Below are 27,005 nucleotides of genomic sequence, written 5' to 3'. Positions count from 1 at the left end.
AGAGAGGTGTTCGCCTTTGGGAAAAACTCACAAAAGTGAACTTTCTTTCTTATCTCCCCTCTGCTCCCCAGCTTGGTCTTGCGTAAGCAGGCTGCCCTGCCATTGGGTGACGAGGATGTCGGGGATGTCGTAAGGGAAACGCTTACAGGCACTACAGGAATGACCTGGTGCCTCGCCCACCTCATTACAATTCTAATTGGGGTGTGTAGGAGAGGCTCCTATAAATGGTAAGGCGATCCTGGGCAGGCAGCTCATCTCCCCACTGCTCCCTGCCACTGCCAGTGAAACGCCAAGAAGAGGAAGAGGCAGCAGAAGGCGAAGCATGGCTGGTGAGTGCATGACATCTTCTCTACCTGGTCCTAGCGGGAAGCCCGGCTCCTCCTGGGCCAGCGGAGAGGCCAGTGGCCAGCCCAGGACAGCTGCCCTGGGGGCTCCGGAGGCTGGATCTTCGTATGTTAGGATTCTGTTCTTTCTCCGTGGCTGCCTAGCCCCTCTAGAGTGGTTCCAGGGGTAGAACAGGTGTGGGATGTAGTCCTGAGTAATGGACAGATAGTCAACATCCTTTAGACAGATGGATAAGCTTTGCTGTGTCAAGCCAGCTGGTACCTGCGTCCCGTGTTTCTCAATGCACTTTTACCAGCTGTCAGTAACACGGGTAAAGAAAAGCACATCTCAGAGCTACAAGGAAGTGAGAGCGTGACAGCCTGTAAATTGATTTAAAAGAAGCCAGCAGCAGCGCGGGAATGCTTCTAAGTAAACTACACATTCGGAAGCAGCGGCAGCCTCTTTGAACGTGACTTGATGAGCTGAAACCTCCCAGCAGCAGAAGAGGCAGGTGTGCCAGACTCCCTACGAGCAGCGCCAGGGAAGGCGGGTGGGTAAGAACAGCAAGGAGCGCAGGTCCTTTAGCTCTGCGGTCACTACAGAGGATTCGGGCTCTGATTAGACAGCCCCCTGCTGGGCGGCATGCTAACTATTGCCGTCCTGGGCCTAGTGCATCGCCAAACCCCCCAAAAAAGGCATGAACCAAACCTGTAAAACATCGCGAATGGTGGTTAGGGCCTCAGGAAGGTTTGCCAACGAAATCACTGAGCATAGTACAAAAGGTGAATGCAGTTTCCTTCAGGAATCACCAAGATCAGGACAGGGCAGCAAAATGGACACCTCCTCCCTCCTTCCCCCTGCCCCCCCCCCCCCACACACACACATTTCCTCCAGTGAACATGCGGCAACACGCTAGGTTGCTAAGGAGAGGAGCTTTGGATCCTGTAGACTTTAGCAGAAGGAGATGTCAGCTGTCACCTAGGCCATCTCCCTCCCCACAGGGGGAGGAGGCATTCCAGGAAGGTCTAGAGCCGCTCGTGAGCCACATGCAGCTCTTGGGCCCCTTGAGTGTGGCTCTTCCACAAAATACCACGGGCGAGTCTATTTTGAAGAAGTGGCGTTAGAAGAAGTTTAAGTTTAAAAAATTTGGCTCTCAAAAGAAATTTCAGTCGTTGTACTGTTGATACTTGGCTCTGTTGACCAATGAGTTTGCCGACCACTGGTCTAGAGACTTACCAGATCACTCTGAAAGTGGGTAGCAGAGCCCAGACTCGGTCCCAGCAGCCCCCTGGCCACTGTGTCCTGTTAGCAGAGCTGGGTTCATCCAGGACACAGCAAAGCAACGCTGCACCTGGTTCCTCGTTTGAGCTCTACCGGCGGTCTCTGCCTTCCCTGCCAGCGCCGAGCCCCGGGCTCCGGTTGTAAGATGAAGGGGCCTGAAATAGATGGACTGTCAGGTTCCCTCCAGTGCTGGCGACGCTCACCTTGAGAAGAAGCCAGGGTCAGAGAGCGATGGGCCCCAGCAGGGCTCACCCCCTGGGGCCTGTGCAGGGCATGGGCCGTGGATGGGTGGATCACCCCGTGCCTGCCGCTGCGCTGCCTGCCGTGAGCCCTGCTTGTGTGCCAGTGCCTGTGAGTCAGGAGGTCTTAACCTCTTAGAGCTCAACATCTAAGCCAGCCAGAGACCTTCTGAGGTCACAACCCAACATAGACAATGGCTGGTTGGGAGGAAATAAGTTTTTAGGAAGGCGGGGAACAGACCAGAGAATCTTCATTCCCTTCCATTTGCCAACATGCAGTTCCTAGCTCAGCTCCTAGTCGCTCAGCCAGCAAGTGCTCAATCAGTGTCTCTGGAGTGAATGAATGTATTCATTGGACACCCAGGGAGAGGGGCCCCGTGGGCGCAGTGGAAGGCAGAGCTGAAGGAGCTGGGTCTCTGCCTGGCGTGCTTGGTCAGGAGTAGTTTGTGGCATGAGGAGTGTTCTGGGCAGTGGGGACGGGAGGTGGGTGGGTCAGCTGGTGTGATCCAGAGGACTAAAGGGTCAATGTGTGTAGGTTGGAGAGAACTGTGTCCAGTTCCCAATTTAAGCTTCTTGCTGGAATCAGTGGGGGTTCAGTGACTGTGCCTCCTGGTGGAGAGGGCAGCTGGGCTATGGGTGGGGCCGTGGGGGTGCAGGAGGGCCTGACAGTGTTCTGCATGGAGTTCAGTTGACCTTGAACACCACGCGTCTGAACGGGGTCCACTGATAAGCACATTTTCTTAATAGACCTGCACAGTTCACCCCTGAGTTGTTCAGGGTCAGCTCCTCAGCTGGGAATCCCTGTGTGCAAAGGTACATGTGGGTTTTCAACTGTGAGGGCAGCCGGCACCCTTCCCCCAGCCCTGCAATGTGGCACCCTCTGTCTGCTGCCCACTGAGTCGGCGCCCCAGGGTGGACGGGAATGCACAGACTCTGTGCTCACTGTGGAGTGGAGGCCTCGCTCTCCATCCCCACATCCACTCATCCACTCGGAGGCCCCAGGTCGGCGGCAGAGTTCTCGGGGTTCAAACATGAACCTCAGACCCTGCCTGCGGGAGGCCAGGACCTCCCTGCCGGACTAACACTGGCCGCTGGGGCAGGCGGCTCTCTGCCTACTATTTTCCTGGGCAGAGTGCTGGCCTGACTGCAGAGACTTAACCTTCTCGGGCCTCGTTCCTCAATCTGCGAGGACCCGCCCCATTCTAGGCCGTGGGTCTGCCACAAAACGTCATTCCTTTGTAGCTGGGACACAGCGGTTCTTTCTCTCGGGGTCCTGCCTCCTCCTGCCTGGAACCTAGGAGGGGCCCCGGTTCTCCTCGCACTGGGCTACAGCTTCTTGGTTCAGCGGCCTGGACCCCACCCAGCAAGATCTGTGGTCGCTCTGAAAGCAGAGAGCGCCCTGGGCTCGGAGGCTCGTGGCTTCAGGCGCTCAGCGTTTGTGATGGGACACGCTGCCTTTCCTCCCCCCGCCCCACCCCAGTCCCACCCGCTTTCTTTCCTCCGGGGCAGCAGCTGCTGCCAGGTCAGCGGACACAGACCTGCCAGCAGCTGCATGCACCTGGAGTGAGGGCTGCCCATGCTCCCGCCTGTTACCTGGGATTAGGACAGACGGGGGTGAGCCCAAGGTTACAAGCGCACGTCCAGGGATGAGCTCGGCCCCCCACTAGCTGAGTGATCTTGGACAGGTTACTTAACCGAAGTGTCTCCGTTTCCTCATCTCTAAAATGGGGTTATTGTGGAGCCCACCTCACAGGTGCTCAGTCCCCACAACTCATTAATTTGGGGGAACTTTTCATAAGCCTGAAGGAAAACCCTATGAGATGAAGTCCATTTTCTAATCGAGGGCGATTCTCGGGGGGACCTCTCCCAGTAAGAGCTCCCCTGCCCCTTTGCCAGCCCCCACACATTTCCAGGTCCCCGGTGAGCTGTTTTTGTTCACCTCGGATCACTTCTCCTCCATTCTGCCTCCACCCCGCTGGGCCGTGCTCCAGGGACCGGGCATCACTCTCCTCCCCGGGGCCCACATGCCGGCCTGGGGTGTGAGCTGAAGGGAGGAAAGTATTTTCGCCGTCGCTCAGGATGGAGGAAACGAGGCCCCAAGGTCTGGGGTAGGGGCTGAGAGATGGGCTCACAAAGAGTCGACATTCTCCTTACGTTCCTCCTGTGTGAAAAGGAGGCAGTGATTCCCCGGTTCCCCCCCTCCCCCCCACAACACACACACACACACACACACACCACCTCCTCCCAGATTGCTATGTGGCTCAGGTGAGATAATCAATGTGAAAAAGCTTTGAAAAGTGTAAAATGATATATCAACCTAAGGTAGTCATTCTCTGTCCTGGGTGCTTATTAGAAACACCAGGAAAGTTCAAAATAAAAATACCGATGCTGTCCCGAAGCCAGAAATTCTCATTTAACTGGTCCCGGGTGGGGCTCAGGCCCATCCAAACTCCCCAGGTGCCGCTCAGGTGCAGCGAGGGTGGGGACTTGTCCAGGAGTCCTTCTTCCTCCCTCTGCTCTCCCCCTGACCATGTTATGTTGAGACAGGCAGTGGACGAGGGGTGGCCCTTTCCGGCAGCTTCCTGGAGCCATCCCAAGTGATTGCCACCCCAGCCACCTCGGTTGGCTGCAGGGTGGCAGCTTGGAGTCATATGTGGTCAGACAAAACTGGCTTCCAGTCTGGGCTTGGGTCCAGGCTCTGCCTGAGTGTGCGATATTTGGCAAGTGATGTCACCTGACTGGACTTTCAAATCCCTCATCTGTGAAATGGGAATAATATCTCATAGGGTTTTGGACATAATGCAAGTAAAATGCTCAGCACAGTACCTGGCACAGCAGATGTCCTCAATGGCAGCCCAAAAAAAAAAACCTCAAACCCTGCTGTGTGGCTTTTGTTGTTACGTGTGGGATCCCAGGGGACTTGCACCCCCAACTTCTGGAGGTCCAGGTGCTAGTGATGAGTACATGTTGGATCTGGATAATAACCCCACAAGGATGTGCAGGCTTCACTCTCTCCTTCTACAGATGGGGGAAGTATATTCCGGAAACACTGAGACCCTGCCTAAGGCCTCAGCCCTCCAGACAACCAGTCCAGGGCTCCTTCACTCCATCCCAGGGAGCCTTACCGGCCCCTCACTCAGCCACTACCTGAACCCCCCAGCTTCTCTCCAACTGGGTACCAAGCAATCCTACCACTTGTGCTGCACAGAGATTGCAAATGTCTGAATGTGGGGAAAAGACACAGGGAATGGCACAGGCCCAAGAGAGAAGGAAGTGGGAGGGAGCAGAGAGGAAAGCACCTGGTTCTTGGGGCTGGTGGTGGGGCCAGCCAGGAGTTGGAGATGTTCCACGGGCTCGGGGGGCATTGAGAATGACTCATAGACCCTCAGTTACCAGGACCTAAGACCCAGATTCTGAGCCAAGCTCTGCTGCTAAACTCCCATGTAACCTCAGCAGATGGTTTCCCCTTTCGGGGTCTCAGTTTTATTACCTGTAATATGGGGATATCGGATTACATCACTGTTTTTCAAGCTGCCATGTGTCACCCATTAGTAGGTTGTAAAATCAGGTTAGTGGCTTATGACCAGCAATTAAAATGAAGTGGAAGAGAAAAATGTCAGTAGGAGTTAGTGCTGTTCTGTGAAACTTCATGTCAGGTATAGACCCCTGTATTAGAAACACTGTGTAAAATGTACTTCTTAACGTGGTCTCTAAAAATGCTAAAGACACTCGGCTGGACTTTTAGTGTATTTATCAGCCCTAATCAACTCTAGAAATCTGTAAGATACAAATATGTCTTTGCCTAGAGAAGAGACACAGGGAATAAGGTCTGGGCAGGTGGGGGAGACGCAGGCACTGGAGTATCAGTTATGTCATGTTGGGCCATCTGCCAGCAACTCTATGCTGTGGTCCTCCCAGGAAGGGCAGGTGAAAACCCCAGTCACTCACCCACAGCCCAGCCCCACTTACCTGTCTGCTGTAGGTGATTCAATTACAGAGTCAAGCCAATAAGGATTGAGACAGCCGACTAGTTACCCCCTTTCACAGTCTGGACTCTGTTCTGTGCTTCTCGTGTTACCCCCGCCAGAGGTGGACCCCAGAACAAGTTGGGGGGTTACATCATCAGGTATATGTGAATGACAGTGAATCTCCAAATAGCAATGGCTTAGAGAAATAAACGAAATAGAAGTTTCCTTTTTCCTTACGTAACAGGTGTGGATGTAGGTAGTCCTGGGCAGAAAAGGCAGCTGCACATGCCCCAGGGGCCCGGGCTCGTGCCGTCCCCAGGGCATGCCTGGTCCAGGATGACCACGAGAGCTCTGTCCATATCCCTCCCACAGTCCAGGCGGCGGGATGGACGAAGAGGGGGGTAAGCAGGCTCAGGGTATTTGCCAACGATTTTGAAAAGGAAGTTTCTTCAAAAGAATTGAGAACAGGTATTCAAACAAATACTTGCATATAAACGTTCCTAAGAGCCACTGGGCTCTGGGAGGAAAGGGCGAAGCCTCTGCCATTGGCTCAGCTACAGCAGAGAGTGCATAACCCTGGACAGAGCAAAGAAGGATGTGCACCTGTTGAAGGGCAGGCAGATGCCACTATAGATGTGGAATCCCTGCACCCCTCTTTCCTTACCCCTGTGTTTGGCAGAGGCTGTCTGGGGACATTCTTTCTGCTCTCAGAGCTCGTGTCTGGAATAGTGAGCTTCACCTGGAAGAAGACACGCATCCTTTTGCGTTTGAGAGGGGGGTGAAGAATCTCTAGAGCAAGCAGGTCAAACTCGCGGCCCACGGGCCGCATGCCTCATTTATTTGGCCCGTCTTAGCCTTTGAGTTTGACCTGCTTGCTCTAGAGCGTTCATGTTATCTGAACCCACATGGTCCTTGAGGCTCTTCTTTTTTTTTTTCAAATAAGACAAGGAATACAGTTCCACCAAAGGTCAACTTGCAGGGATGCACAGCAGGTCGTGAGCAAGGCTGGGGAGGAGGCAGGCGTTTGAAAGGTGGGACCATTGCCCTAGAGCAGTGGTCGGCAAACTGCGGCTCTCGAGCCACATGCAGCTTGCGAGCCGCAGTTTGCCGCTCTGTTGACTAATGAGTTTGCCGACCACTGTCATATACTGCCCTTTACCTCTTTGCCCACAATATGCCACAATTGCCTAATCCTCACAGCTTCCAACTACACGGTAACATTTAGTCTAGCAGTGGTCGGCAAACTCATTAGTCAACAGAGCGGCAAACCGCGGCTCGCAAGCCGCATGTGGCTCTTTGGCCCCTTGAGTGTGGCTCGGCGTTAGAACCACTTCTTCAAAATAGACTCGCCCAGGCCGAAAACCGACTTCTGCGCATGGGCCACGAAGTTTCCATCGCACTGTACATGCGTGCCCGCACGTGGTATTTTGTGGAAGAGCCACACTCAAGGGGCCAAAGAGCCGCATGTGGCTCACGAGCCGCGGTTTGCCAACCACTGCCCTAGAGAGAACTAGTATCTACACATATAGGGGTTGCTGGAGAGTGCCTAAGATCTGGGCTGTCTCCATTCACTATTTATGTCCAGGAACGTTCATCTTCTCCCCTCCCTCCCTCTGTCCCTTCATTCATCCGTGTGTCCTTCCCTGAATTCAATCGATACTTGTCAATTGCATGAATGCTTTTGTTTCTTTGATTTTGTGCAAAAACTTAATGTATTCTTTCAATAATTACTTGTTGAATGAATGAATGAGAGGATGTGTGAATGAATGAATCTTTAGTTCCATGAGCTGGTAGCAAGACCACCTTCTGAGCACCCCTCTCCTCTCCTGTAGCTTTGTTCGGCTCACCACCCCAGAGGGGCTGGATTTCACTTGAAAGAGTATCTATGATGACTCCTCTGCCCATCTCCAATGCTGCTGGGAGGGGAGCCCCCAGCCCAGGCCTGCCCGGGAGCCACACTATCTTCGCCTCACCTTTCTCTTATGGTCAGAGCCTTTGCTCTAGCCAAATGACACACCGGCTCTCCTGTGCCTTGGCCTCTCTTCCTGTTGTCTGGGATGCAGGCCGCTCCATTGCACCTGACAAAATTCCCTCTTCCTCCAAGGCCCGGCATCTTCATGAAGCTTTTTCTAATTCCTGCGACTGAAAGTGATCTTTCCCGCCTGCATCTCCTAGACACCTTTTACTGGGGAGGTCGGATTTACCCTGTTCCATCATTCAGTGTCTTACTCACTGCTGAAGCTCTTAGAGGGTTAAAACTTATTTTCATACTTTTTACACTGCCAACATTGTGCCTAACCCAGTGTCCTGTGAATAATAGGTACTCTCTCTGTATTTATTGAATAAATCCCCGATATTCACCTTTTCTTATGGACTAAATCTTGAGGTGTAGTCGTGATGGTCATTGTATGATGTTAGTTTTTGTTTGTTTGTTCATTTAACTCCTTCATTCCTTTGTTTACCAAGTTGTCCTAATGTAGTCAACAATGTGCTGGGCTTCAGAATACAAAAATCAAGAAGGCGCATTCTGGTGAAGAGAGACAGACACATGTAAAGAGAAGTTGTGTCTGGTGCTGGGATGTGCCTCCACACTCGCATAGCTGTGGTCTCATCATAAAGACAGAAAAGTCAGTTTGGTTTGCAAAGGCACGGATGATGAAACGTCTCAAACATAACTCAGAGGAATAAAACTCTTTAAAGGTTTATGTAGACTAACCTCCTCAGACCTCATGGTACCGCTCATAAACTCTTCTCAGTTTAGCCCCATCACCTCTACAATCAAGTGAGAGGAAGCGGGGAGGGGCCGTGGATGTCGAGGTGTTTGCATTTGGGTGTCATCCAGAGATCTCATGGCCTTTGACCTGCTCCTTTACACTGCTCTTGCCAGTGTGTGTCTGAAAGTCCAACCTCTAGGCCTACAAATCCTGCCCAGAGTCATGCTATTCTCCCCAGCATCAGAGGCCCAGGCCAACACCAAGGTGTTGCGCGTATAAAGCATAAAATACACAAACATTTGCTGGATGTTGGAGTGGGAAAAGGCACTGGGTGTCTAGCAGATGCAAAGGGAAAAGCAAACAAGCCAAACCAGGGTGGTGGCGTTGAGAAAAATAGCCTCCTCTCCATTCTACGTGAGCCCCCATCCACCAAGGAATGGTGCTAAACGTGGGCAGAATGTGGGCGCTCTGGTTACACAGCTCTCCTGGCTGGTTGGGCAAAGCTACACGGAGCACCTGGCCAGTTCCTTGAGGGCTGAGTGACAGCTGCCTAGGCAGCTGGGCCCGAATAGTGTATGCAGAGGTTCAGGTTCAGCTGAAGGGAACCAACCGTTGGTGAAGTTCTCAGTATGTTCAGTCAAGTTCTTTGTATTTTCATGTGATTTTTTTCCTAGAAGTTTGGCTCCTCCCTGACTAGTCCTGCCTAAAAGCTATCCCTTTGGCAATTCGTACCTTTTCCCCATGCCACTATTCCTTGCCTCTCAGGGCCTAAGGTCTTCTCTTTTCTGTCTCACAGATTTAAAACCCCAGAATATCAACTGGCGGACGACTGCCAATCGGCAAGCGCACTACACAGACAATTACAACAGCCAGGAGCTCATCTTGCGGCGAGGTCAACCGTTCACTTTCTCACTGACCCTCAACAGAGCTCTTAGATCTGGAGAAAGTCTGGGATTCATAGCCTCCACAGGTACCTGCTCACTGCTCCTCCCCTCCCCCACATACACCTGAGTCGCCCGTGGGACTGTGCATCCAAGAGGTGATGATGGTGACACTGGGGCCACTGGGCTCTGGGCTCTAGCCCAGCTCTGCCATTGACTCTGTGTGACCTTGGGAAAGTTTCTGCCTGTCTTTGAGCACAAGAATCCTGGTCTTCAAGTCAAGAGGAATTTGGCCTACGTGGTCTGTCTCTCTAGTTGCTTCCAGCGCCATAATGCGGTGCTTCCTTGGATGAGCCCCTGGAAGGGCCCCTGTGGTTGTGTTGGAACCTGATCTCGCCCCACAGTCCAGCCAGTACTCCTTGGGTTTCACTGACCCCTTCTTCTTTTACAGGGCCCTCCCCCTCAGAATCAGCCAAAACGAAGGCTGTGTTTTCACTCTCCAACGGGACGAGTGGTGGCAGCTGGTATGCACAGCTCCTGTCCCAGAGGGAGAGTACTCTGAACATCTCCATCTCCAGTCCTGCCAATGCGCCCATAGGATGGTACACGCTGAACCTTCAGGTCTCCTCCCAGGGCAACGACTTTACTCAGAAGCTTGGGATGTTAATACTGCTCTTTAACCCCTGGTCGCAAGGTAGGCACCTAACCCCCCACACTCCCAGCATCAGATAAGCAGTGCCCATGGAAAGGAGATGAGTGGGGTGGTTTTCATGGACTCAGGTTTGATTAGGAAAAGTTTGTTCAATATGGAAAAAGCATAGAAACTCTAAGTCAGAAGCCATAGGGCTGAGTCCCAGCTCTCCCACTTATCCAGCTGTGTGAGTCTGGACAGTCCCTCTAATCTTTCTGAGCCTCAAATTATTCACCATTAAATGGACATCCTGCTATTTCCTTTGTGGGTATTGCAGGAATCTCATGATCTTGTACAAACTGCATAGCATGATCTAGATATATAAAAGGCTAATATGCAAAGTGTCCCCTTGAGAGTTCGACCAGGAGACCAGGAGTTCGATCGCTCGCTATGATGTGCACTTACCACCAGGGGGCAGCACAGAACCTGGCGGTGACCATCGGTGGTGGTGGGGGAGGCACTGAGGGAGCAAGGGAAGGAGGAGGTGGGGAGGTGGGGAGGTGGGGAATCTGATCAGCCCTGATCGATGGCCAGGCCTGGGACCCTATCCGTGCACGAATTTTGTGCACTGGGCCTCTAGTGTAATTATAAGGGACAATGACCACAGTACAATTCTGTAACATAAAGATAGCTCTTTTCCTAAAGGAGCAAGTGTATGATTCCTGGAGTCTCATTTTCAGACTCTCAGATATCCCAGCTTCTCTTTCAAACTCATAGTTCCCACAATACCAGTCGGAAGCATAATAGCCCAAGGCTTCCTTCCTTGGTGGAGATTGGGGGAAGGTTGCAGGTATGACTTGCTCCAACTCTCAGGCCAGTATTCAGGAGTGGGAGGAGGACTTCTCTATAGCTCCCTGTAGGATTCTAATACCTGATATCTGATTTTTGCATCAAACAGCGGATAGTGTCTTTATGAATAACCAAGCTGAGAGAGGGGAGTACGTTCTGGAAGATTCTGGCTCCATATTTGTGGGAAGCACAAATCGAATTAGCATGGTTGGCTGGAACTTCGGACAGGTAAAAAGGCCCTAGGGACGCTGTGGGTAATATCCCTATTATGCAAGAAGCTCAGAAGCTGGCCCCACAGATAGGTGGAAGTCCCCAAATCTATCTGTTTGCCTGCCCTTCTATTCATTCATTCAGAAAACATTTACTGAGCATCTACTATGTACCAGGCCCTGGTTGCACAGAAAGGATACAGAAGATGAATATGACAAATTTCTTATCTTTGAGAGGGTCACAATCTAGTGGGCAAAACAGACATATACCAGTAACTAAATCGATGCAATGACGTGGCATTGGTGCTACAATACACAAATGAGGATAAGGCCCAGTAGAGATACTTGGGACAAAAATACAGTTTCTGTTCATTTATTCCTGTGAGAATGGGATGAAACTTCCTTGCTGTGTGCATTTAACCTTTCAAGGGTCCTTCATTACTATCACCCTCCCCCATCGGAAAGGTTTGTTCACCCCAGGTTTGCTCACCCTCCTGTATTGAGAGAGCTCTGGACGAGTTTGCAGGATTGAAGGCTGGGGGAGGTGGTTGTTCCTCAGTAGCTCTCAGTTCTGGAGGCCACAGAGTGAAAGGACCCAGGCACTTATCGTGGTTCTCGCCAGCATAGCCCCCGGCCCCTTAATGAGCGAACACTACTTGCCATTTCTTTCATCATAATATATGGTTCCATTTCGAACAGTTTGAAGGAGACATTCTGAACATTTGCCTCTCGATCCTGGATAAAAGTCTGAATTTCCGCCGTGACCCTGCTACTGACGCAGCCCGCAGAGGTGACCCCAAATATATTGGCCGGGTGCTGAGTGCAATGGTGAGTGATAACTAGTTGTTACCATATCAAACCCAACTGTGGGTTAGGCACATGTGCTCTTACACATGTGACCTCGTTGTAGCCTCACAAAATGCAGTTGGGCTATTCCCATCCCCATTTTGCACACGTGGAGCATGAGACTCCTCCGAGGAAAGGACTGGCCTTGCGCACAGTGAGGGAGCGGCAGAAGCTGGACTGGAGCCGGGTCTGCCTGACTCCAAAGCCCTTTCCACGGAATCAGGAGACCCGCCCTCGGATGACAAGAGGACTTGCCCCCTTTGTGTCCGTCAGAGCTGGGAGGATGCCAAGCTGAGACTTGGCTCCACCCTGGGCCCGCGTGGAAAGGAGGAATGTTCCAGAGTGAGCCTGGAGTGTGACGCCCCTTTGTTTTGATCCATCCCCTCCTCAGCACCGAGCGGGCGCTTGTCAGACTAGAGAGGCAGAAGGCCAGCCCGCTCATCGTCCACATGGGGGACTGAAGCCCCCCGGAGCTGAGTGAGGTGCTCACAGCTTGTGAGTCAGACCAGAGCAAGGCCTCGAATTGCCCACCCAGGGCTTTTCCATTCTCCCAGTCTCTCCATTTGAGAGACCTGCACCCCCTTACACACGCACACGCCGGATCCTGGGAAAATCTCTCACTCTGCACTCCGTGTGTAGAGAACGTCTCCATCAAAAAGGGTCTAACTATGGGATTAAGCTGCTCGAGAGTTACAAATTAAAAAGCTAAAAGTCAGAGAGTTCTTGATCTTTAATCCTCTGAAACTAAATAATTACCCCACAGATGTCTTTAACGTCTTTTTTAATGGACTAGGCATGGCCCAAGCCTCTTTCCATTGGAGTTGGAGCATATCCAAGCTAACAAACTAATTACGTGGTTAGAAATTTGAACAGCCTTCTGGCTGGATGATACATATCTGGGGGTGATCAGAGAGGGCTCCCTGAAAGGAGTGAGGAGGCCGGGGGGACGTGGAGGCACTGAGGAGATGGGTGGGAACCAGGGCGGCTGGGAAAGATGCAGAGAGAAAGTGGGATGTGGGCTGAACCTTAAACACCAAGTAGCCAAAGCCATGGTTAAGGAAAGCTGCCGTCAGGTGACTTATGAAGCTGAGTCGCCTTGACCCAGGAGAGGATGGGTGAGGCCAGCCGGCTCCAGAGCTCCAGCAGCCGCTGACTCACTCTCACCCTGGGGACAAACCGCTTTACATCAATGCCAATTTCCTCACTACACCTCCCTGCTGCTCTCTCCAGACCTCCTGGTTGGGCTGGCCTGAGCTAATTATGACCTGCGCAGGGCTTTGAAATGCTCAGCGTTAGCCAGAGATGACCCTGCTGATTACCACTTTGGTGGCTGGAGCTCTGTGACTCAGGAAATGGGAACGGGGCTGCCCAACCTTCCCTCCTGGAGGAGGCCCATCTTGCTTGATCCTGGCATCACTGTCCAGGCCCTCCTGGAAGGGAGGCGGACCTCGCCCACCGCACGGAGGGGCGGTGGGAAACTGGGCCAGCCCGTCCTGGGCAAGGATCCTCTGCTCCCGACCTTCTGTTCCCATCAGGCCTTGCCACTTGCAGACTCCACAAAGAGAGGGAGCAGGACTTGCAGGCTGAGAGACCCAACCCTCGCTGTAGGTTTGGATAAATGCTGGTGAGAGAGTCATAAACTCTGAAGCTTGTTTGTGTCTACCTTTCCCTGTGCTGGAAGGTGAGGAGCTAAGGTCCAGATGGGTGCGTTAACTTACCCACAATCACCGAGCTGACAGTGCCAAGGCTGGGCTTGTTACCCAGGTCTCGCTTTCTTTTTCTCTCTTTTAGCTTTGTGTTTTGGACATTCAATAATACAAAGTTCAGACTTTCACAAAAGTAGAGAGAGAAGTAACATGAACTCCTACGTACTCATGACCAGCTCAGCAGTTACCCACTTCTGACCAGTCTTGTTTCATCTCTGACCCCCTCTTCCACAGACTAATTTATAAATCCCAGATATTGCATCATTTCATCCATAGATGTTTCAATGTGTCTCTAAAAGACAATGGAACGCGTGTCTTTCAATTTCTAGTCCAGTGCTCTTTTCACACTGCATCGTGGTTGTGTTAATTGTACGAGGATCATGCCTTAAATTGAATGAATGAATGAATGAATGAATGAGTGAGTGAATGAATGAAAAAGAATATTCCATCTTTATTCTTTCCAAGAAGTTAGTTTCTAAAGTTCTAAGGTGATCTTTTAGAAGACCAATACAACAAAAGAGAGTTTCAAACCTTGGACCCCCAAGCCAGGTATCAGCGATAGCCGTGCGTGGAGGCAAGAAACCTCTGCAGGCTGGTTGCTGACCCCGCTTTGCCACTGACGAGGCATGGAGCCCCCATTTCCATGTGAGTCAGCCGCTCCTAACTGACACATGGGCCAGGGGCAATCAAACACGGCCCGTTAAGCAAAGCACTTTTAAACTCATAAAACTGCTAAGAGAATATTATACAATTATCATCCCCAAATCACCTAGGAAGACACAGGAAATCCACTGGATGGCTCCCTGGTTCCTTCCTCATCTCCCCACCTTGTCTCCTGAACTCCGCCTGTCACTCTCCGCTGACTCCTTTGAGGATTTTTCTCCTGCCCAGATCAATAGCAATGATGACAACGGTGTGATAGCTGGGAACTGGAGTGGCAGCTACACCGGTGGCCGGGACCCCAGGAACTGGAACGGCAGTGTGGAGATTCTCAAGGAGTGGAAGAAATCTGGCTTCAGGCCAGTCCGGTTCGGCCAGTGCTGGGTCTTTGCTGGGACCCTCAACACAGGTACCCTGCATGTGACGTGACTTTGCTGGGTCAGCGGGCAGCAGTGGGGTGCTCCAAGGTCGGCCCCCCTGCCGCCCGCAGTCTCACACCTCCCCTTGACTTGTAGTGCTGCGGTGTTTGGGGATTCCCGCCCGGGTGATCACCAACTTCAACTCGGCTCATGACACAGACAGAAACCTCAGCGTGGATGTGTACTACGACCCCATGGGGAACCCCCTGGACAAAGGCAGTGATAGTGTTTGGTGAGTGTCTGACCCGTGCTGAGCATCCAATCTGAGCAGCTTCCTGCTCTCCCCAGGCTCTGGGACCTGGCTCCAAACAGGAGTTGGGAGGCAAGTAACATGCCAACACCTGGTTTAGAATAGAATTCCCAAAGTGCTGGTTACACATCTAGCAAGACCCAAAACAGCTCTTCTCGGGGTTCCGCAAACTCTGGTGGTTTGCTCTGTCTTACAGCCGGAGGAACAGTCTGACACCAGTTCATACCCCATGTGATGCCAGGTGTGGCTCAGGGGCTCTGAGAAACTGCCCTAATTTATAGCATCCACAAGACCCTATAAATTAGAAGATAAACATTGGAGCTATTGATTTTCCAGTAATAAATATAAATTTATCTCATTTCAGGCAACTCATAATTTATAGGCTTTCTTTTTAAAAAGCAATCCATTTTCTCTTACTCATATATACTTTTTATGTACCTTGCTTGATAGAATAAAAATCAGTTTATTCTGGATTCCAACCGCAAGTAAGTAGTTTTATATGTATGTGGGCATGTATATTTCTATCTATAAATAGGCCATGTGCACGTGTATCTGTACACATATGTCATGTATAATACATGTAAACTGAAAGGAAGTTATATAAAACTTATATACATATATCTATAATTTCATACAGAAGTATGTATACATGAAATAGATATTGTTACAGCTATTCAAGGTTATGACACATGCCAAATTATTACCAGATGGCAACTGAAAATAATTATGTCTGTATCTGTATATTCAACTAGATATTTATGTATCTACAAATAAAGTACTCACATATGTCAGTAATCCATTTCAAAGGACACACACACACACTCACACACACACACAAACACACAATCACTCACATACAGATATGGTAGATAACCTGATAGCAGATGCCATCTTATTTCCAGATGTTCATCTTTGAGATAGTCTATAAAACATTCTTTAACACTTATTATTCCCAGAATAAGTAGGTCCCTCTTTACTGAAACATGCTTGCTGTAACGAATGGAATAAAGGAAAATAAAAATTCATAGAGAAAGCTGTTAGAACAAACCACGACCCTGTGCCAGCAACGGAAGTGCGTAATATAAGCAACCGCTCCCACTGAAGGAGAGCAAGGCTCACGCACGTCACTCAGGGTCACGTGTTCATGAGGGAGAGACAGCTTCTTCTAGGGCAGTGATGGGCAACCTTTTGAGCTTGGTGTGTCAAACTTCGCCAAAAAACTGAGCATAACTCAGGTAGTGTGTCACTTTGAGGAAAAAACTAACTCCAAGACTCTAGTTGCAAATGTTTCATCCACAGGAGCAGCAAATGTTTCATCCTCGGCATGCGGCCGCGTGTCATCAGAAATGGCTACGCGTGTCAGTGCTGACACGCGTGTCATAGGTTCGCCATCACTGTTCTAGGATGTTCTTTCATGATCTGCACGTACACAACTTTCTCTCCAATGACATGGCTACTTTTGGCCAGGTTTTGTTTTCCAGCTTCTCTTAATTAGTATCTTTTCTTCTCGCTGGTTTTTTCCTTTTGTTGTTTTTGTCCAAAATCCCATGGCGCCCTGTTCTGGTTTTCGGACAATGCCATTCTTCACTAAAGGAGATGACTGATTCGGGGCGGGGTGGCGGGGTCCCTTTGGGCATAACCCTCCATGACGACCCTGCACACTAGAAACTGCAGCGGCCAGAAGGCCCTCTGCTGGAAGCATCTCTGGTGCTGTTAGGGAACAGGGCGTGGGGGAGCCATCAGCAGAGGCTGATTAAGGAATTGGGATGGTGTGTGGAGCACCAGCTGAGTGACTCAGGGAGGGAGTCGTCAAAAAAGGCTTCCCGGGAGCAGGAAGGTGGGGCTTCTAAGCTGAACTTGGAATTAGAACCCAGATCTCTTGGTGACTGGTAAATATTAGTGTCATAATTCATTCCAAATAGAATCACAATGGGGCAAGTATGGGCCCATGGAGACATTCCAGGGTGTATCCATGTCATTTTGGGGGGCTTCATTGGAAGGTGTCAGGCCCCAAAGCTCTGACTTTTGCTGGGAGTGTCATCACCCCTCACCTTCCCAAGACCCACCATCCTTTTCTGAACCCTCAGAAAACAGTGGGTGCTGACCTTCCCCCCGCCCCTTTCTCTGCTGGCTGTGGGTGGGGAGCCAGCACTGGACGGTCTGAGGACAGGGAGTCCTGGGTCCTAGTTTCAACCCCACCACCATCCTGCTCTAGGACTTACGTAAGCCAGCTCATCTTTCTGGTCCCAAGTTTCTTCATCAGCGAGCTACAAGGGTTGGCCTCAAACTAAATGTTGACTTAAGTTTCCTACCAGCTTTAACCTTTTGATTCTCTGCCACTTCAGCTCACACCACTTTTTTTATGAGAGTTACCCCACCCCAGGGAGCTTTCCCCTCCCCTCTACATGGTTCCCACCCAGGGTCGGGGAGTTAAACCACCTGTCCTTTTCTGCCTGAAGTGAAATTACTAACCTATTATTACAAGGACAGTTTGGGTTTGGACAGAAAACCTTTTATCTGAATCTTCTATGTTGCAAATGTTGAAAGCTTTTAGAAGTTGTCCAGATTTTCCTCAAGTATTAGAAGGTAAGAATCAAGTGAGGTTAAGCATCTGAAATTACTTCATAATAATAGCAGCAACAGCTAATAGTTCGTTGAGCAACTGTTGTGTGCCAGGGACTTTTCTAAGTGCTTACCTTTACTCTTCAGAAATGATGAGGTAGGCACTGCCATCCCCAATTTATAGTTGAGGAATCCAAGACATCGGTCATTTACCCAAGAGCATGGGACTAGGAAATGGTGACTCTGGGCTTCGAACCAAGGCGACTTTGTAAACTCTTTAGCACCAGAGAGATGCCAGAGAATATTTTTATGATGACTCCTGACTGATGTTTGAGAAATCTGACAGCTTAATTGAGATTTTTCTGAGGGGTTGGCTGGACACCAACCAGGGTTCTGAGTAGGTGCTATCCAACCCATTCCGATGGAGACGCTGGGTTCTTGGGTTCACACTTAGTCAGCAAATGCCACTTCTCTGTAAGACTAAAAACCCTGTGTCGGGGGCTCAGTGAAGGGAAGTGACTTGCCCAAAATCAAACTGTGAATTAGTGTCCAAGCTCTTACAACAGTACTCTCCCAAGCCAAAGGACGTTAGGGCTGAAAGGGGCCTGAGGGAGGGACCTGCTCATTTCATAAATGAGAAAACAAAGGCCTCGAGAGAAGGAAGGCTAAACAGCTGGAGACATGTAGACACTCTAAATAAGTGTATGACCCACTTACCTTAACCTTTCTGCACCTTCATCTCCCATCGGTAAAATGAAAGGGGACCTCAGCAATTTCTTCCAGATCGTCCTTTAAATCACATTCTTCTAAGCCATTCCGCGCCTAACAACGGTTTGGCTTAAGAGGTACAAGGTTCTGGAGTGATCATGTCTTAAGAGTAAGGACGCTTTGTATGGAGTTATGTCTGGGATGCTTCTTTTTTCGGGCCCCCTTCTGGACCCCTGTACAGGAGGTCTCTGGGGCCTGCTCCGTAACCAAATGATCTGGAGCAGTTTGGCCAAACTTATCTTTATCTTGACATTTCAGACTTGTTTTCTTAATGTATCTTACTTGATTCCTCAATTTCTGGAGTCACAGACCTGACTCTACTTGTAGACTTTATAGAGGCACGAGGTGGAAGGCACGTGGGACTGCCCTGCCCTGTCACCAGGGAGGTGGAGTCAGCCAGTTCTGGAGAAAAGGTGTTGGCACCCCACCCATCTGCAGAGTCCTTGGCTCCCAATGCAATCTCCCCATGGCTATTCGTCTCCACTACTATTTAGCCAGCCCCCAATGTTCCTACAGCATCTTGCTCAGATTCCTGGTAAGGAAACCAAGGCCCCAGAGCAATTCAATTCAGAAAGCATGATAAGTGCGTACTGTATGCCAGACCCTGCACTGAGCACCTGGACACCAACAGCAGTGAGACGCAGGAACAACATTGGAGAAGTTCATGGCTGCATGAGAAGAGAGGCAATTATGGAGTAAAAGAAGTCAAATGTGCAAGATTCAGAGATAGCACAAGTGATGGTTGGCACTCTCTAGGCATGTCAGGAAAAGTTTTTGGAGAAAGTAGAATCTTAACTACTTTTGGAAGGACAAACTGGAGCTTACTAAGGGATTGGGGTCACTTTCTAGACCGGGTCTACTAACCCCATAAATTCAAAGATAAGCATAACTGAGTTGCTGTCTCTAGGGCACTGGTTTATAAACTTCAAAGATTTCATTAGAACTGACTCGGTGGAGGGAGACAGGAGGGGCAGGAATGTGTTTTTCAGTATGTGCCTACAGCCTGTTCTTTTCCTGAGCTCCTACTGCTAAACCCTCAAGACAGGAACAGAGGCTGGGAGTGTGGCACACACAGAAACAAAACAGAATTTCCATGGTGGCGCCCTTGGGGGTTTGAAACCCAAAGAAATGTGAGTAAAGTGCTGGCTTCTGAATGAGGGAGGAACCAGGAATTGTTTATTATCTGCTCTTTATCAAATTCCCGCCTTGCAAATAAGTATTAAAACAGCTACTTACCATTTTTTTTTTTTTTAACCAACCCGCCCTTCCCTTAGGGTTCTGTACCGGGAAGAAAACAAATATGAAACTTGGTGCTGTTACTGCTTTTTCATCCCTCCCTTGCCTCTTTTATCCATCTAGGATCATCTTCCCACACTCCTGCTTTCTCCTGGGTAAATTCTAACGGATCAAAAAGACATCTTGTGGGTCTTCCAAGAGATCATTTTTATGATGGCTTTTTTTTTTATAATTATAGAAATTGCAGAATATATCATCTGTAATCTGATTTTTAACATACTTTTAATATTTGATCATTTCTTACCCAATATTTTCTCTATTTGTTGTTTATAGAATTGGGATTGCACATTTTACACGGCATGGGTACAAGACAGAGCATATGACACATACATCCTCCTTTTTCCCACTCATGGAAATCATCCATGTCACAAAGTTTTAAATCATTTTTTTCTTTTTTACTGAACATTATCAGCATGCTCCCTCTGTCATTAAATAATCTTCAAAAATAAGATTTAAATGTATCATATTCCACTGAGTGGTTGAGCCATCTCTCTTTCCGTACTGTTACCTGTTTCCCATTCTCTATGTTACCTGTCCAATTCCCTTTGCTTCCTCTTGTATATAACAGCATCGTGAGCATTCTTATATGTCAATCTTGAGCGTGTCTGTTTTTAGTCTCATAGGACGATTTCTAGAAATGGTATATCCTGGGTTAAAGGAGATAAACATTTTAAAGGCTTCTGACCTCTGTGGCTGTTGCCTCCCAAAAGGATAGTAATAACGTCTGCTTCATTCCTGTAGTGAATAAGGGTGTTCCTTCCTCCCATCATATCAGTGGTTGGTAATATCTGTACTGAGCTGTTGGCTCCCCTCTGGTGGCCTTCTCCCTCTCTGCCTTGTTTTGGCGCCGACTCTTTAGTTCCCTGTTCCCTGGCTGCTCCTGAGAAGTGCTTACGGAGCCTTCTGCCTCCTCTGACAGCTTGCAGGGCAGAGCGCCCTCGGGTACTGCATCCCTCTGGTCCCCACGGGAAGCCTCTCACAACACCCAAAATGAAAACAATTTTCCCCTGATAATAAAATAATTTAAAAAATAAGTAGGAAGAGCCATTAGTAATATAACTACCCAAAGAAAAGTACTAATGACATTAGAGATAGATCCTTTAGACATTTCATTCTGTTTAGATTCACACACATTAGATGTACTAGTATGTGTGTTGAGTTTTAATGACCCAAGTAGGATCAAGTTGAGTGGTCTGTTTTATCGTTTTTTAGATTTTTCTATGTTAATAAATTAAAATTTAGAGGGGGTTGAGGTGCTGGGAGTGGAGGGATTGAGCAAAAAAGGGGGAAAAAAAAGAGAAAAACTCATGGACACAGACAATAGTGTGGTGTTTGCAAGGGGGAGAGGTAGAAGAGTGTATGGGGGGATAAACGGTGATGGACAGAGACTTGACTTGGGGTGGTGAAACACACAATACATTTTACAGATGATGGGTTGTGGAATTGTGCAACTGAAACCTGTATCATTTTGTTAACCAGTGTCACCCCAATAAATTCAATAAAAAGGAATAAATAAAAACTTAGAGGTAGTTAAAAGCAAAGGCATTGCAGCCCTTCTGCCTGGATTTAAATCCCACTCTCCCTCTTTACGCGCTGGGAGACCTTAAACAAGTCACTTAACTACTCTGTGCCTTGGTTTTCAGAATTGCGGAACAGAGATAATAATTCCTACCTTACAAGAACGTTGTGAAGATTAAATGAGTTAGCATATAGGGAAGTTAAAACACATGTAACTTTCTAGGTTGACAGGTAATATATTAGCTATTAGTGTTTATATAATATACACATTTTAAAATATTCACTTATTTTGTAATTATAGTATTACAGAAGTAATAGAAACTGAAAACATTACAAAAAATAAATAATGGAAAACTTAGTTCAATGTGCACCCAAATCTGTTCATAGGCACAATATATACACACCAAACTGTTATCTAAACTGTGGTTATCTAAAATAATAGAATTAATGGTAGTGAGGTTAAAACTGATTTTTTTAAATGTATAATTTTCTAAATCCAAAAATGTTCATGGTATTTGTATGTATTTTTATAAACTTATACATTGTCACCTACATATTTTGTAACTTGCTTTTCTTACTTGAGGATATATTTTAGACATCTTTTCCTGTACGTGCTAGATTGATTTTGCTCATTCTTCTGGACAGCTCTGTGATATCTGGTTGCACGGCTGTGCCACAATTTACCTGAGCATTCCCTTACTGATGAACTTTTCCTCCATTAATTTTGCTATTACAAACAATGCTTCAGTGAACATCTTTCCATATGCATCTAGGTGCACTCATGGGAGTTTTTTAATAAGAGAAATTATTGGAAGTGGAATTACTGGCTCATTGCATCTGCATATTTTTAAAGGTTTTTGATCCTCATTGCCAACTTGCCCTTCACAAATGTCAGCCAGTTTAAACTCCCATGGTGCATGGCAGTGCTGGCGCTCCCACACCTGGAATGAGTATCACAGAACGATGCCCAGCATCCTATGTTTTCATTTTTGTTAGTTTAACAAGTGTAATGGTATCTCTTTGTCATTTTAATTTTCTTTTAATGGTAGTGAGGTTAAAACTATTTTCACGTGTTGAGTGATCATGGGTCTTTCTTGTGAAAATTGCCTGCTCATTGGCCATTATTGGCGTGTTTGACTTTTTACTTTGTGTATTTTTCTTATTGATTTGTAGGTACTTTATAATATTAATTATAGTAAATTTCTGTCTACCATATATGTTGCATGTATTTTCCCCACTTTGTAGATTTTTTTTCCCATCGTTTTCTCATTCTTCTTTAGTTTGAGTAATTTCTACTGACCTATCTTCAGGTTTACTGACTCTTCCTGCTGTCACTTCTATTCTGCTAATAGGCCCATCCATGGATTTATTTAATTTCAGATATTGGTCTTTTTTCCAATTGAAATTTTCCATTAGGCTCCTTTTTGTTATTGTTTCTATTTTTCTGCTAAGAATGCCTCTTTTTATCTGTTATGAGCGTACTTTTCTTTATTTCATTGAGCATAGTTACAATAGCTGCTTTAAAGTCCTTGTCCAATAATTCCAGCATCTAGATTATCTACGGACTAGGGGCTCATTGCATGAAGATTCATGCAATAGGCCTTTCTTCCCCTGGCTGCCAGCACCAGTTTTCCTCTGGCACCTGGGACCCGGGCCACAGCAGAGCCAAGCTTTCAGCCTTCAGGCTTGGCTCCAGCCACAGAGGAGCCTTCAGTCTTCAGTCTTTGCTCCATGTCTGCATATGCAAATTAACCCACCACTTTGTTGGGTTAATTTGCATACTCACTCCTGATTGGTTGGTGGGCATCACAGAGGTACGGTCAATTTGCATCTTTCTCTTTTATTAGTGTAGATGAGTCACTTTTGATTGTCTTTTCCCTTGAGGATATGTTATGTTTTCCCGTTGTTTTTATTTTTTATTTTTAAAAAATATTTTTATTGATTTCAGAGAGGAAGGGAGAGGGAGAGAGAGCTAGAAACATCAATGATGAGAGAGAATCATTGATTTGCTGTCTCCTGCAGGCCCCTCTACTGGGAATCGGATCAAGGCTTTGTGAGTCCTAGCCAGATGTATCACTCTCACTGCAGTCCTATTCATTTACAGTCCACACAGCTGGGCATGTGCCCTTGACCAGAATCGAACCCTTCAGTCCACAGGTGGAGGATCTATCCACTGAGCCAAACTGGCAAGGGCTTCTGTTGTTTTTATATGTTGAGTGATTTGGAATTCTAACGTAGACATTGGGTATGTCTGCATTCTGATATTTTGTGTTTTGTCCTAGCAGTCTACTTGGGATAGACTCAGACTGCAAACTCTTTCTCACCTGTGGTGAGCAGAAGCTCAGGTCTCAGTGTATGTTTGTCTTTAGCTGGACTGCTTGTAGTGGGCCTCATATATGCATGGTTAAGAGGTCACTGAGAAGCTTGGGCAGAGTTTATATAAAATTAGGGCTTGTCTTTCTCTGATTCTTCACTTTCTAAGACTTCCCCCTAGTGTCCTTGGTTGAACCAGGCTCTGTTTTTTACCTCCTCTGTCTGTTGGAGTTTCTACTGCCCTGCATTTTATCCCAACTGTGGCCTATTCCAGGGCAAAGTCATCAAAAGTGAAACTCAATCCATGCTATCCCCTTCCTCCAGGTTTTGACTCCCTTCCAACTTTGTTCACTCCCAGAGTGTTGTCTTTTTTTTTGTCTTTTTCCCCCAGTTTATTGTTATCTGCAGAGGGAACTATCCACTATGAACTTGTTACTCTAGGTTGGAAACAGAATCACAGTTTGTATGTTTGTTTGGTTGGTTGGTATATGCAAGATTAATATTTTGAAATAGTCAAATGTATCAGTCTTTTTCTTTATGACTTCTGAAGTTGAGTCTCTGCCTAAAACTATCTTCCCCACCTTGTGAGTTTTTTTTTTTAATTGTTTTTTCAAGTTGGATTTATGTCAGACTTATATTTTCTTCTAGTTGAACCTCAGAGAGCCAAGCCAATGTTAAGTCATTGTTGTAGGATTGGAGAGGAAAGAAGAGTGCAGAATCAAGAATGAATAAGACTTTGGCTAATTGGCAGTACCTGGTGAGGGAGGGGGACTGGTGACTGAGACATAGCAATTGGGAGGCAAGGGAATGTCACTGATAAAGGACATTTTAGGACTGGTCATTCTTCAATCCAGATCTCAGCCCAAAGGCTTTGTGGCTCCTAGCATTCTCACTGCAGTCCTGTTCACTTTCAGCCCACACAAAATGTAAGTATAGGGCACACAAGAGTAAACTGTATGGGTTTACCAGCTGGTTCACGGGCTCTAACCTGGTTCTGTTCTGCTCCTCAGAAGGGCAGTAGAACATGGTGGTCAAGGACCTAGATTTTGGAGTTAGGCATACTTGGGTCCACACTGATTCTGTCATTGTTAGCTGCTAACTTCTCTGAGCCCAGTTTTCCCTTTTATGAGTTGGGCATAGAAATAGTACCCATTTCAGCCCTGGCCAGGTGGCTCAGTTGGCTGGACCATCATCCTTAGACCAAAAGGTTGTAAGTTTGATTCCCAGTCAGGGCACATACCTAGGTTGTGGGTTCAATCCCTAGTCAGAAGCCAACCAATTAATGTTTCTCTATCACATCAATGTCTCTCTCTCTGTCTCTCTCTCTCTCTCTCTCTCTCTCTCTCTTCTCTCTCTCTCTCTCTCTCTCTCTCTCTCTCTCTCTCTCTCTCTCTCTCTTCTCTCTCTCTCTCTCTCTCTCTCTCTCTCTCTCTCTCATCAATAAACATGTCTTCAGGTAGTGCTGTGAGAATTTGAGTGAGACAATGCTCGCCAATGTTTAGCACAATAGCTGACATGGAGTAAACTCATTTGACCATTATCAGAGCCCTGCACTGTCAGATCAGAGATATGGTCTTGCCATTCACCAGCTGTGTGGCCTTGGGCAAGCTCTTCAGTCTCTGTTTCTATCTGCAGGAATTTCCACGTCTGGAATGAAGCCTGGTTTGTGCGGAATGACCTGGGCCCCTCATACAATGGATGGCAGGTTCTGGATGCTACCCCCCAGGAGAGGAGTCAAGGTAACCCCCTGCTGGCCCACTGATGGCCCCTGATCTGGGTTTGGTTCTAAGTCACAGCCTCTCAGTTCTTTACAGTAGTGGACAGTGGCACAGGAAAGTCACCTGAGTCCTTTCCATCTCTGGAAGTCACAGAGGGATTAAAACAATGTATTTCCAAAGTACATTTCCTACTAATTTTGCTTGGCTCCAGCTGCTATTTAACTGAGTACCTTCCCTGTGCCTATATGGCTGCCATCGCTGCTGCGGAGGCCCTGGCATGTGCCAGGCAACAAGGAAAAGAAGCCGTCCTCTGTCAACAGTGATTTTCCTCTAGTAGCCTGCTCCTCCTAGCACAGGATTGTCTCTTACCTTCATTTTTTGTTATTTCTTTCAAACTTAAAAAAAGTTAATTATACAAGTAATATGTGCGCATGCCTAAATTTTTTTTCAAACCATGCGATGAACATTAAGTCCCCCAATGCAGCCTCTCTATCAGAAGCAACAAATGTGACCAGATTTGCGGAGGGAGGTTAGGGATAGGATAGTAACCCTCCAGATATGTTTTGGACCTCTGTTTTTCAAACTTTTCACTGCAACCCATTAGTGATTATAAAATCAAGTTAGTGGGCCCTGGTCAGTGTGCTAAGTGGTTAGAGCATCGGCCCAAGCACTGAAGGGTTTTGGTTTCAATTCCTGATCAAAGGCATGTGCCTGGATTGCAGCGGGTTTGATCCCCAGCCCCAGTCAGGCAACCAACCGATGTGTCTTTCTCACATCAATGTCTCTCTCTCTCTCTCTCTCTCTCTCTCTCTCTCTCTCTCTCTCTTCACCCACCTTCCTCCCTTCCACTCTCTAAAAATTAATGGGAAAAAATATCTTCAGGTGAGGATTAACAAAAAAATAATAATGTGACCATCAATTTAAGAAATGAAATAAGATGGCATGCAAAAGTGGGGGGGAGGGGTGGAGGAAAGAAAATAGCCGGATGCATTGGACATAGTAAGAGTAAGCACTGCCCTGTGAAACTTCTGTTTCAGGATCATATATATGCAAGATGTAAAATCTATTTCTAGAGGTCATGGTTTAAAAAAACAAAAACAGTTGACAGTGACTGTTCTAGGCACATAAAAGTGTGTGTGTACCTTTTTGTTCATTTGTTTTGTAAATGCAAATTGGAAAATACTCTTCTTTCTATTCTGCTGCACCTTTTTTTCCAGCTGGGTATTTCATGAATGAAACTATATCTGTATCTATACCTATATATATACCTATATCTATATCTATATATCTAGATCTAATTTACATTCATCCATCTATTCATCTATCTATTATCTATTTGTCCACCTACTTATCCATCTACCTATCTCTATCTATCTATCTATCTATCTATCTATCTATCTATCTATCTATCTATCTTCTACCTATCTATCTATCAGTGCTACCTATACAGAGTGCTAGAGAAGGGAGGTGACAGTCAGGGCTTGGGAGCTCAGAGGAGCAAGACACTCCTGTGGGCTGGGTGTTCGGGTAAGTCTTCCAGGAATAGAGGTGCGATGATTTGGGAAGAACAATTTGCAGATGAAGAAAAGAGGCCACCCTGAGCGCAAGACAGTATGACCCAGGGCAGTGGGTCAGCACCCACAGGATTCAGGACTGGGCTAGTCTCCTAAAGAGGTGGCGTCTGACCAGGGTGCCATTGCAGAAGATAATGATAGTCTGTCTTGAGTGCCAATGAGGGGGGCGGGCTGTTGGGGCTACAGGAGTTTGGCAGGTAGAGGCAGGAGACTTGGGTGGTTATGGATGGTCTCCAGCAGCACAGGTCCTGGGTGGGCTGTTGCAGATGGGCCTGGCTT

At 47.7% G+C, this 27,005-nt stretch overlaps 1 protein-coding gene across 1 annotated transcript in view; it reads left to right on the top strand.

Moving 5' to 3' along the window:
• Positions 1-202: 202 nt before the first annotated feature.
• The window catches only part of TGM3 (transglutaminase 3), a 37,691-nt gene continuing 10,888 nt past the window's right edge, over positions 203-27,005 (top strand). Inside the window, exons 1-8 of the mRNA XM_028144673.2 lie at positions 203-329; positions 9,323-9,496; positions 9,859-10,101; positions 10,997-11,115; positions 11,796-11,924; positions 14,540-14,717; positions 14,824-14,959; positions 25,070-25,173. Of these exons, the coding sequence (XP_028000474.1) occupies positions 323-329; positions 9,323-9,496; positions 9,859-10,101; positions 10,997-11,115; positions 11,796-11,924; positions 14,540-14,717; positions 14,824-14,959; positions 25,070-25,173 (1,090 nt within the window). The 5' untranslated portion in view covers positions 203-322. The remainder of the gene's footprint in view (positions 330-9,322; positions 9,497-9,858; positions 10,102-10,996; positions 11,116-11,795; positions 11,925-14,539; positions 14,718-14,823; positions 14,960-25,069; positions 25,174-27,005) is intronic.

The sequence above is a fragment of the Eptesicus fuscus genome, chromosome 12 (assembly GCF_027574615.1).
Source record: "Eptesicus fuscus isolate TK198812 chromosome 12, DD_ASM_mEF_20220401, whole genome shotgun sequence".
NCBI lineage: Eukaryota > Metazoa > Chordata > Mammalia > Chiroptera > Vespertilionidae > Eptesicus > Eptesicus fuscus.
The sequence above is the reverse complement of the archived record's forward strand: the minus strand, read 5'-3'. Positions and strand labels throughout refer to the sequence as shown.